Source organism: Tachysurus fulvidraco, chromosome 4 (genome assembly GCF_022655615.1).
Source record: "Tachysurus fulvidraco isolate hzauxx_2018 chromosome 4, HZAU_PFXX_2.0, whole genome shotgun sequence".
Lineage (NCBI taxonomy): Eukaryota > Metazoa > Chordata > Actinopteri > Siluriformes > Bagridae > Tachysurus > Tachysurus fulvidraco.
Genome location: NC_062521.1, coordinates 14,235,217 through 14,247,296, shown reverse-complemented (window position 1 = coordinate 14,247,296; position 12,080 = coordinate 14,235,217). Strand labels below are relative to the sequence as shown.

The window sequence follows — 12,080 nt, the reverse complement described above, 5'->3', positions numbered from 1 at the left end:
TGTACTGCCAGATAGATATAGATTTATTTTTTAGGATTATCCACCAGGTTAATGCTTCTAAGCTTTTCAGGCATGTTTTGAGTCTTTTAACTGCCAGAATGTTTCTGTGTACAAAAGTAATGTCTATAGCCGTTAATGCAGTTAATGAGGCCAAGGCGTGACTTGAAGGCCGTTGGTGAATGCACAATAATCCTTTTTGCTCCTTTTATTGCACAGCTATGGCCATGTTTCATGTTTCTATGGTGACTGACAATTTAAACAGTTTGAACAATAGGGTTCAAGTGTCTCCATAGCCTGTTTTCACACTCTGGTTTAGGCAGCTGGAGCCACTGCAAGTCTGATAAGGTAAGGGCTGGATAGAAAAATGCAATGTTTAGATAGAACAGGATCAAGTAAAGCACCGAGAACTACTGGTTCGAATAGCTTTTAGGCTTCATTTTTTTTCCAAGAAGCATTTTGTATGTAAAAAAATTTAAAAATACATCTAAATTCAGTAGTGAAATGAACATTTTTACTAATATACACTTATGTTTGAAAGGATTTTCAAATATACCTGAAACTGGCAGCAAGTTCTAAAGCAACTGATTCCTCACACAGAAACACCTTTCAAAGTAAAGTGGAGTTTGAAGGAATGCTTTGCGAAGGCTTGGTAAAAATTCACCATGGACTTTTACGAGCAAAAGATAGCGGTCAAGAATTTCCATGTTCAAAGTATGATAGTCATTTTTCTGCTAAGTACACCAAAGAATATTGGGCTTTTCTTAAAAAGCATAGGAATATGTATCATGGGTTGGATAAGGAGACAATGGAATTAATGCAAGATATTTTATCCAGAAGAGAACTAAGAGATGATGATATTGGGATGTATGCATTGGGGATTAAGGCACTGACAGCAATGCCACCAAATGGAAATGATGACATAGAACTGGAAAACTCTCAGGAGGACCTTAATGCCAGAAGGAACTCCCATCCTCCAAACGGTTTCTCTGATCATTCAGATGTAAAAACAGCAGTGTCAATTTCTTCAGGTGAAAAGGTATGCGATTTGAAAGGGACACAGCCTGAATTTATTTGTGTTTTGAAAGAAAAACTGCAACAAAAAGATAGAGAAAATCAACAGATCGTTCATTTACTCATGCTAAAACACCATGAGCTGACTGAAGTCACAAAGCTGAGGGACACTGAGGCCCAGCTCATGACCGAAAGGCTGAAATATGAAGAACAGAAGAAATTTGAGATGACCAAGAAATTTAACCATGTCTTTGAGGACATGCAAAAGCAACTTTCTATGTCAAAGAGCAAAAATGAACATAGTATCAGGCAGCTCTGGGCAATTCTGGAGAAATATGAACGGCTTAAAAGACGTGTTGACAACATTAAGAAACATCTGTTAGAGGAACGTACAGAGAGAAAGAATTGTCAAAAAGAATTAAAGAAGACACAACACATGACGGAAGAGTTATTAATGAATCAGGTTCTTCTGGAGGAACAGAGGGACACGGCAAAACAAGAGTACTCCGAATTCAAGAAGAACATGAACACAATGGAGGAGCAACACAATAATCTTGTTAGGACTATACAGAAACTTGAAAACGAGAGATCATCTATGAGAGCTGATTATGGAAACCTTAAAGCTCAGTTAAGTACTACTCAGGAAGAGAACCAGAAGCTCACTCAAGCACTTCATTCTAAAGAGCTAGAAAAGACACAAGCTGAAAAAAATGCCCAGGAATCTCAAAAGCTGGTTAAACAATTGCATGAAAAACTTAAAGACTGCAAAATGCAAAGAGAATCTGCTGAGGAACAGCAGGATACAATAAAAAAAGAATTAAAATTAATTCATGAAAGATATAAAGTGAAGACACTTCAGCTACAGGAGCAACACAAGTCCTGTATGGAGCTGCTAGAAGCTAAGAGAACAGAGTGTGAGGCTTTAAGTGAAGACGTCTCCAAATTGAAAAAGGACAAGCATGCGATTCAGGAAGAGTTGCAATGCTTGCAGAAAGAAAAGGAAAAGTCTGAGATTGAGAGCAAAAAGGAAGCGGAGAGAATGAGAGATGCTGTGAGTCTGCTAAAGCATGAGAGAAAGCTGCTTCTGGATGAAATGGGAGATCTGAGAAAGGATTACTTTAGTCTCAGTGATCGCATCACACAGAGACTTGAACAACTGGAACAGACAGACGCACCCATGTACATCACAGACATATCGTCCAGTCATCAATTCAGAGCAGCCAAGACAAATAACACAGTTAGCCAATTCACATCAAACATGGACAGTAAGTATGACAAAAAGTAAATGATTATATTTAAATGTAGCTCTGAATTCATAGTCATTTCATATTTATCAAAGAACCAAAGTGAACTCAAATCAGCTTGCTTTTCCCCCACAGTGATTGAACATATAAGGAGGAAACTGGAGGACGAAGAAAACACCCAGCAGAAATAGGATGCTCCCAAGAGACATTCGAGGGTGCTGTAAATTTGATATTATTTTAAGCAATGATAATTTAAGTTTTTACCAGATAATTAGTTATTTACCTTTGAGAATGAAGTAATAATTTTGAAACACTGATGAAAATGCATTAAGGTGTGCAATCATTTGCCCTTAACTGTAAATTAGTATTAGCATAATGTTCCTAACCAAGTATCTAGTCAGTATGTATACACTCAACATTTCATAACAAGCACAGCAGGAATTTCATCTGTACATATTTACTTTTTATAATGAAAACTACCAATAGCTTGCAGAAAGAAAAGGCAACTTGTCTTATACTGCTCTTATTAGGGCTATAAGAGGTATAATAATAAAAAGTAACACTGAAAAAAAATTAAGTTCTGGAATAAAAACAAACAAATTATTTTAACACTTCAAAATCTCTGCTCTTTGAAATGTATTCTTAGCAATTTATTTTCTCAGAATCTGGTAATGATGACTTCTTGAACCAAAAGAATGTGTTGTAAAAAACTATATTTATTATATTCTGCAGACATGAAAAAATAAACCAATGAAAAACATCATGGTCCTTGTTAAGCAGTACTTTAAACATGTTCACAGTGCTTTTAAGAAAACACTCCTATGGAAAAATACTGAAATGCAAAAGATAGCCGATGACAATGTTTCACAAGAACTGGATTTAAACTAAAGACAAACAAAAGGAATTAAGGTGCATTATAAGTACAAATCTCTTTTGTAATCTTCCAAAATTGTAGCAAATGAAACGTGTTTTTATCTAAATCTGGGCAAAACAGTCAGTCTTATGAAACTTAGACAATTATTCAAAATAACTATTATGACTGCATGTTAGAGCAGCAATGCAGAAACAGAAATGATTAAAAGCATTAGTTTACTGTAGCAAAAAACTATACAGTTTATATAAACAGCAGACAGAGACCGAAGTTTGCTTGACTAGTGCCATCTACTTTCTTGCATGTGCAGGTTTGTTCATCTGGCATTTATGACAGACAAATCTCTGTGTTCTCTTCATTAGCCTCAACCACCCTGAACACTCCATTCTTCTCCTGCTGAACATTCTTTTTGGCTTGACCTGAAACATTGGTCACATAATATAGTTTAGAAATATAAAAAGCCATCTCTCAATCTTTATCATAAACAAATGTAAATAGGAGTACAACAAACAAAATGCTTTGAATGTCTTACCCAACATGTCACTGCGGTCAAGCAAAATTTCCAGATCCTTGTCACTGATGACCTTGCCTTTAGTGCTCTTCACAGCCCTGTAACACAAACACATTGCTCATTAGAGACACAGTTTCACTGTTGCCATCATGACTCAGGACTCACTTGTTATTTGTTTTGGTAAAGCTGCCATTTTGTGCTACATTTAATGACAGAATTAATAATGAAGTTTTCCCTACATCAACAGGATCTCTAGTGACTTTTGTATTCTATTCAATAGACAGAAGTTTACACTTATTCTTATAGCCAATATTCTGTGAAGATGGTTAGGTTTTATAAGAGACCATATTCATTATTTTGGGTATAAAATCATATTGGCTCTCTGCTCTCTTGTGACAGAGAATATTTAAATATTTAAGAATTGAACACAAACAGCAAACGTTTGGAAAATACATGTATACTACATGAGACCGAATGCAGTACCTTTCATAATCGTTGGACTTCAGCAGGTCCATCAGTTCATTCATATCCACACAGCTCTTTGACTGCTTTAATTCAGCTTTTCCCCCTTTAAACTTCTCTGGGGAGAAAATACAGGAAAGGTTATGGCAAAAATCAAATAAAATAAGAAATAACATTTTGCTCATATCTGCTTGGCTGAACATTCTCATGGATATATTACCAAGACACTACATAACATTTTATGCTGAAGCAAGTTTTAAATCATAAATGAAACCAACTAAACTTATTCCAGTTGCTTTTAAACCTGGGGATTTATTTTGGTGATTGGAAGAATGGATGTATTGCCGAATTACAATCCCTTGCCCCAGCCAACCTCACCAAACCTTTAAGTGTTATTACAATTACAGCAGTCTCAACAAATTCATTTTAAATACTATTTAGCACCACCTCTGACAAAAATGTCCTAATAATTTTCTACTTTCTGCTTTTCCTGTTAGGGGTTGCCACAGCAAATCATCTGTTTCCACCTAACTATCCTCGGCGTCCTCTACTCCTGCACCAATTAACTTCATATCCTCTTTTCACACATTCATATCTCTCCTCTTTGGCCTTCCTCTTGACCTCTTCTACCAATATCACCACTCTCCCTCCTCTGTATATGTCCAAACCATCTCAATATAGCTCTCTGACCTTGTCCTCTAAACCTGAGCTGTCTCTCTCTGATGTACTCATTCCTAATCCTGTCCATCCCCATCCCTTCTAAAGAGAACCTCTTCATCTCTGCTACCTCCATCTCTCTCATATCTTTTCATAATGTCCTGTTAACATCCTTTGTGCTGTCTGGTTACACAAAACTTACTTCTGTGAATAACCATCTTCTCTAGTTTCCTCTTAGCAGATGCCCTTTCCAGGATCTTCTCATCAATGGTGTTTACTGTGATGAGACGGTACACCACCACAGGCTTGGTTTGTCCAATACGGTGACACCGATCCTGAGCCTGCAAGTCTGCCTGAGGGTTCTTTAAAAGAATGAAAATAGTTAGACACTTGTCTTATACTTACATTTCACTGTCATTTTATACGTGTAAAAAAAACGTGTGGACCGTGGCAAAACACATACCCAGTCACTGTCAAATATGATGACTGTATCTGCAGCTGTAAGGTTGATCCCAAGGCCACCAGCTCGTGTGCTCAGGAGGAAGAGGAAGACTTCTGGATCTGAGGAGAACTTTCTCATCTGCACAGAGTAGATAACGCCTGTACCCAAGTGGCTAAAACATTTGTTGCAATAATCCTGCATATAGTGTCAAATAACACGAATCAAAAACATGCTGCATACATTTTCTTCTCGATCACTGTATTTCATGCTGCCATCTAGTCGGCTGTACTCGTATCCCCGGAGGTAACAGTAGTCCATCAGGATGTCCAAAATAGAGGTCATCTGGCTGAAAATTAGGACCTGTGCTCACCACCAAGAGCAAATAAACATGTCAGCTTTAAAGTTGATGTATGGTACTAAAAACAGGAATGGTTTCAAAGAGCCAAGAAAGACTGTGCTTCACCTTATGCCCTCTTTTTTTCAGTTCAGGTAACATTCGGTCAAGAATTAACAACTTCCCTGATGTCAACACTAGCTGCTCATCAATCTGTAGGAAAAACACAGGGTTGCATAAATTAAGAGTACTTTTGCTCCCCATACCAATTTCGATATTAATACAAGATATACATTTTAAATTTTAAGTTACTTTAAACTCCTGAGTCCCAGGAACAAGAGGGTATTCGATGAGATAAGGATGATTGCAGCATCGCTTCAAAAGCATTAGTATGTTCTGTAGCTTTAGATTGATCTGTGCATCAACAGGCATTTGAATGTCTACCAGAGGAGCAAAACTGTGAAAAGAAATAATATTTTAAAATATCTATCTTTGGATCTGATGTTATTTAGAAAAAATAAAATAATTAAAAAACAACCAAGATACTGACTCCTGACTTTCCATCTCCTTCTGAACCTTTTCGATATATTTTTCTAGATCATTTGGTGAGTTATTGCTTTCAGAATAGTCCACCACCTTCCGAGACTTGCGTTTAATACGCCCAGTGGATGTCCTCTGTACTGGTGCAGTTTCCCCCTTGGTTTAAAAATTAAAAAATGATTCAAATTTTAATAAATGCATAAATTAAGCACAAGCATAAAATAACTGATGTATACATATTATGTACAATATGTAAAGTAGTATGGAATACAACACTTCTTACCTTTTCCTGACCAAGCACCTTTGCAATGGTTTTGTCAACAATAGCCCTGTAAAAGGAATCTTGCTTAGCAGTCATTGGAGCATATACCACAATCTCTTTCTTTGGGGGGACCTCCAAAGTCACATCTGACTTCAGTCGTCTGAGTAGAAAGGGTGTGAGAATCTGTGCAACATAATCGAAGAGAACAAAATTTACATATGGATTATAAGTGCAACATCTATGGGTATTGCAGCAAGTAAGTACCGTATTTTCCGCACTATAAGGCGCACCTAAGAGCCTTAAATGTTCTCAAAAATCGGCCGTGCGACTAATAATCCGGTGCGCCTTGTGTGTGCACTGAGTTCCAAAAATCTGTAAATAATGTTGTGCGACTTTGGTAAGCACTCTGCTCGATTGACTGTCAGACCATTTCCTGCTGACACCGGGACGCAATTCATACACTACGTACGCTGGCAGCGATAAACCAAATCAGAGAAGATTACGTAATACGTACAGTACTTATGCTTACCTCCTAGGTATAACTACCAGTATGTTGCAAAACATTTGTTTCTCCCTAACCATTATGTGCTCCACACTCCAGTCCAGTAGGGGGCGGTAAATGCACCTTAAGTTGGTTTGCCCTCCGCCAATAAAAATCTGAAGAAGACAACATTTGTTTGTCTAAGGACCCCCTAAAATGGCTCCAGTGAAGAGACATGCTTACGAGGCACAATTCAAACTACAGGCTACGAGTTACGCGGTTGCAAATAGGAATAGAGCAGCTGCGAAAGAATTCAACATCAATGAATCTATGGTTCGGAAGTGGAAGAAGCAAATAAATGTACTGCGCCAAGTTAAGAAGACACAGTAGATGAGGACTTTGATGGATTTGTGGGTGAAGATTGATTAAAAAAATAGTGTGTGTGTTGTTAAATAGTAGAATAAAGTTACCTAAACGCACTGTTTTGCTTCCGTTACCTTTTTTTGTAGACCGTATGTTTTAGCATGCGCCTTATAATACGGTGCGCCTTATGTATGAGTTAAGTACAGAAATAGGCCCCCTAATTGAGACTGCGCCTTAATATAGTGCGCTTTATAGTGCGAAAAATACTGTAACTTCTGAAAAGAACCTTCAGCATTTCTTACCTGGTGAAGCATATTCAGGATGTTTTGTTCTCGTTCATTAGTTACAAGTGTTTTAACATCTGTAGTGATGGTGCTGATGTCAAACCATGACTCAAAACTGAAGAGGTCACAAAACAAACATTAACCACAAAATGGACCCAAAGAGACTGCAGGAAATAAATAATATGAAATAATTATGTTTATGCATACCTCTTCAAGTCATCAAAGACATCAGGGAGAAGGAAGTTAAGGAGAGACCACAGCTCAGACAGATTATTTTGCAAAGGAGTTCCTGTCAGCAGCAGTTTGTTGTCAGTTGGAAGCAATTTCAGCTCTTGCACTAAACGACAGTTCAAGTTCTTTATCCTGTGACCCTCATCCACAATCAGGTATTTCCAGTGGAAACGCTAAAGAAAGAATTTGGAAAAGACCAAAATTAATTGACTCGATGACTCAACAGTTGCTCAAACATACAACAAACCATTAATAGATAAAACGGCACTACTGCTGTGCAGGAATCATTTCTAACCTGAAGATACTTCCTGTCAATCATGGCAATTTCAAATGAAGTCACAACAACAGGGCACATATGCATGGAACCCTGAGGCTTGCGAATTTTCTTGACAAGGTCCATTCTCTCTTTCTGTGAGCCATGGTAAAGCATTACAGGCACCTAGGAAAAGGAGACCAAGATGTAATGTCTGGTAAAGTATAAAAAGTTCAGCAATTTTACAGAATGTAAAATGCAAAACTGCATTATGTAGAATTGTTGACGTCGACAAGTTTGTCTGAGTAATAATTAAACAACATTTAAAATTAAAATTACATATTTCCACCAGTATTATGACCAAGTTATGGTTGTGAAGCTAGTATTGAGCCTTTAGCTGTACTGTGCTCTGTATTTGGAGATCATTGTATCAGTCAATAGTCAATTGTAGCCTGTCAGTTCACCTACAGTGCTACCTTAGTTACTAGATCATGGATCTTGGAACTAGATCATGAGATACAGTGACTAGTCAGTGCTTAGCATGCTTTGTTCTTTACCTTATTTTAAATAGTAGCCAACACTGAACAGCAACAGCATTACTGCATTAACATTTATTGTTGGGTAATATAAAGTTATGACAAAGATTTTCTGGTGGCAATTTTGTACCGACAGCCACTCTGGAAAGATAAAATCCAGAGTACTTGATAGCTTTGACAACTTGCAAACTTGGCAGTACAGTCCTCATAGTAAACCTCATTTTAGTAGTCTCACCTCTGGAGTAAAGCGCTTGAACTCACTAATCCAGTTGGGCAGAGTGGACAGAGGTGCAACAACCAAGAATGGTCCCAGGACTTTCTTCTCAATCATCATTGCAATGTGAGCAATGCACTGTATAGTCTTTCCCAGTCCCATCTCATCAGCCAGTATACCATTTATTCCATTCTCCCACAGCATCTACACAACAAATAAAACAAGAGTACGTGTTGGTAGTTTTCTGCAAATATTCACCATCTCAATTTTTCATGGCCTTTGCAGAATGATGTATTTGGACCAGGAATGTACCTTCTGACTCAATGTAATTTTTTTTAACACCAGTAAAAGTGAGATATTTGGTTAACTATGACACCAGCGAAATGGTAGGAAAAAAGGTCTTTAATGTGCAATCAAAATAAACTGTCTACCTGCCGATGGCAGTTTACCGCTGTGTGTATGGAAGAAGTAATACAGATAAGAGGTGTTTGGGATTATCATTATAGCAGTGCGGAGCCTGATGAGTTAAAATTACCTTTGGATGAATCTTTTATATTCATAATAATCTGTCAGTTTGAACTTCTACGCAATCTACTTTCCATACATTGCATTGTAATGTTTAAATTGTATTATACAGAACATTTCGAATGTATTATTTTATGTCCTTCCCATCAGACTTCACTCATGACTATAATAGCTGGCTGCTCTTGAGATTCTAATTTTGAACTGTCTGATATCTATTTAGTATATCTGATATCTGTGCAAATGCCTATTTAAAAACCGAACTACATTATTTGCATTAGAATTGCCACTTTGTTTTAATTTCTCTATGCTGTTGCTTACTTACCCTCAGCCATTCAATGCCCTCCACCTGGTACCACCTCATCACACCACCAGTGAATAGTTTGGGTTGCTGTGCAGGCACAGGCTGCCCATTCACTTTCCTTTCAGGGTCCAGCATCTCCTTGGCATTTTCACGCACAACCTCAGACAGTCGCCCTTTTATATCAGAGTTAGAGTCACTTAGTTTTTCTATATCCTCTGCTTCAAGTTTCTTCTGGTTTTGAGCCTCCTACAAAAAACAGTAAGAACACTCAACATAAACAGGTTTCAAATGTCAAATTATCTTCTAAAGATATTCTTAAATACTCTTTAAGAATCCAGTAAAGGGTCCAGTAAAGATATTCTTAGGATTGAGAAAATTTGTTTGATTTAACAAGGTTTTATTTGATTTCTCTCTCAAAAAAATTAATATAAATAAATACCTCATCCACTTTCTGTTTTTTGGCTTTTGACAAAATTTCCTATAAGACAGATATTTGAAGAGACATTTCAGTCAATGGTCACACCACAACTTCTTTATAAGAGAACATAGAATAAATTATAAAAATCACCTACCTCTTTAGATATAACATCAGAAATTTTATAGTCTTCCTCCCTTTCTCTCTTCTTTCTCTCAACTTAATATGAAAAAAATTTAAATGTTTGCTTTGTTAGATTTTCATTTCATCACCTTAAACATCAAGTTAAACATGTCTTTAAGGTCAACCCGTGCACACATACATACATACATATACACACACACACGTATATAAATAAATTAAAGTGAGCCACATGTTCACATATATTCAGTGGACATACAATTATACCTTTTTCTGTCTTCTTGCCATTGGCCTGTGGAATTAGGGAATAATTTGTATTAGTTGTATTTGAAGCAGAACTATGTGCATTTACAAACACCAGTCTTGTGAATAAGAATGTTATTTAAAACCCTGAAACAGAACAATACAGCATAATATTTTACATTACATTACAATACTTTACATTGTCCTTTCCATAGAAATGATTTATGCACCACTTACTTTTTGTGCTACTGCTTTCTTTTCCAGTTTCTCCTTCCTTATTTTTTCCTGTGTTGATACATGGTTAAATAGTGATAAATGGTGTTGATAATGGATAAATGTTGATTTATTTCCAAACTTCAAAAAGACGACTTTACATTTACATTTACGGCATTTAGCAGACACCCTTATCCAGAGTGACTTACAACTGAGCAACTGAGGGTTAAGGGCCTTGCTCAGGGGCCCAGCAGTGGCAGCTTGGTGGACCAGGGGTTCGAACCCATGACCTTCCGATCAGTAACCCAACACCTTAGTCACTGAGCTACCACATCCCTTTACGTACTGAACTTTTATCACGTCACCAAAACAATATGTATTAAATATGTGAAGCTAAACTGAAAACTGTAAGCATTTTGTTTGAATAACATCTTCCGTAGGATTTACTCACTCCTTGGCTGTGTTCTTACACACCTATGCTCAGGTTTCTTAGTGTTAACCTTAATCTAGAAGAATGCTTTGAAGATTTGAGGACAAAACAGGAAGCAGCATGTACTTTACTTCATGGCGTCTCCCCCTGAAGGCAACATGTAAACCCACCTCTTGCTGCTGTTGCTCCATTTTAGTAAGAAGAAACTTGGAGTATATGTTGCTTTTCTCCAGAAGGTGCTGCAGTCTCTTAAAACGCATGTCTTGGGTATCTTTTTCCCACGACTGTCTCGCCTGCAAACCACACACACATGCAGACACTAAATAAAGAGGTGCAAAAAAAAAGCAATACTAAATAAATCCTAACACAATTAGAACTTAAGTTCATGTCTAACGAAGCAAACCATGACATTTTATTAAATATGAAAAAGAGGTACAATGAGGTCCATGTTCAGTAAATACCTTTTCCATCATCTCTCTTTCCTTTCTTTCCCCTTCTTCTTGCAAGTTCTTTTCCATCTCTGCCATTTCCTTGGTTATAACCACCTCATCACCTTGTACTGCAGGTACATGTACACGTTTAAGGGGCCGATGATATCAACGCAAAAGTAATAAATCTCCAACATGAGCTAAACAAGCCAAAGTTCAACCCCATACCTGCAGTATGAACCTCCATTGCAGCTCCTTCTGGCTCTTCACACTCATTGTGTTTGGGACAAAGGGGAGACCTGCTACGTGCCTCATCTTTAACGCTCCTAACAGGAAATAAACAACCTTTAGACATTTTGTTTCCACATTCTTTCTATTTAAATGTCGAATATTAAAAGCAAGGTGTTGTAATGAATGAAGTGGGTAATAGATAGAAGTTAGTTTAGTAATACTTACACACTCATTTCTGGTGCTGTGTCCTACACTCGGAAATCTAAAATAAATCCTAAATAAACCTAAATTAAATCTTGTTCTGTAACTAACTCAGAGCACACGGACCGAACCCGGACAGTTGGACAGCGTGCAGCTGTGTAACCTGAGACACTGGGGACACGCGGCGTTTCGCGCCAACGTGGACGATACCATTGTCACATTCATGTTAGGGTTGATCTGGTGTACGGTTAATGAT

The 12,080-nt window shown here is 37.4% G+C and overlaps 2 protein-coding genes across 2 annotated transcripts; one reads left to right on the top strand and one right to left on the bottom strand.

Moving 5' to 3' along the window:
- Positions 1 to 115: 115 nt before the first annotated feature.
- si:ch211-250c4.5 (coiled-coil domain-containing protein 110) lies at positions 116 to 2,829 on the top strand. The gene is made up of 2 exons (XM_027142153.2): positions 116 to 2,276; positions 2,391 to 2,829. Exons 1-2 carry the CDS (start codon positions 632 to 634, stop codon positions 2,444 to 2,446), a joined length of 1,701 nt encoding a protein of 566 aa, XP_026997954.1. The 5' UTR covers positions 116 to 631; the 3' UTR covers positions 2,447 to 2,829.
- Positions 2,830 to 2,951: 122 nt separating this feature from the next.
- On the bottom strand, positions 2,952 to 12,036 carry hells (helicase, lymphoid specific). The gene is made up of 23 exons (XM_027142149.2): positions 11,849 to 12,036; positions 11,621 to 11,718; positions 11,426 to 11,523; positions 11,135 to 11,257; positions 10,559 to 10,606; positions 10,346 to 10,370; positions 10,095 to 10,156; positions 9,962 to 10,000; positions 9,544 to 9,768; positions 8,718 to 8,900; positions 7,989 to 8,132; positions 7,670 to 7,866; positions 7,481 to 7,577; positions 6,356 to 6,517; positions 6,083 to 6,228; positions 5,845 to 5,989; positions 5,662 to 5,745; positions 5,439 to 5,558; positions 5,220 to 5,336; positions 4,959 to 5,118; positions 4,121 to 4,217; positions 3,659 to 3,735; positions 2,952 to 3,545 (listed from the first exon to the last, which is right to left on the bottom strand). Exons 1-23 carry the CDS (start codon positions 11,854 to 11,856, stop codon positions 3,454 to 3,456), a joined length of 2,547 nt encoding a protein of 848 aa, XP_026997950.1. The 5' UTR covers positions 11,857 to 12,036; the 3' UTR covers positions 2,952 to 3,453.
- Positions 12,037 to 12,080: the final 44 nt, after the last annotated feature.

What these genes read in the sequence shown, in the direction of transcription:
- hells (XM_027142149.2), bottom strand. An exon ending in TGGAGCAACAGCAGCAAGAG is followed by an intron (nt 10,607 to 11,134) that starts GTGGGTTTACAT and finishes GTATCAACACAG; the next exon opens with GAAAAAATAAGGAAGGAGAA. An exon ending in TGGCAAGAAGACAGAAAAAG is followed by an intron (nt 10,157 to 10,345) that starts GTATAATTGTAT and finishes TTTCATATTAAG; the next exon opens with TTGAGAGAAAGAAGAGAGAA.
- si:ch211-250c4.5 (XM_027142153.2), top strand. Translation starts at nt 632, where the DNA reads ATGCTTTGCGAAGGCTTGGTAAAAATTCACCATGGACTTTTACGAGCA. An exon ending in ATTCACATCAAACATGGACA is followed by an intron (nt 2,277 to 2,390) that starts GTAAGTATGACA and finishes TTTCCCCCACAG; the next exon opens with TGATTGAACATATAAGGAGG.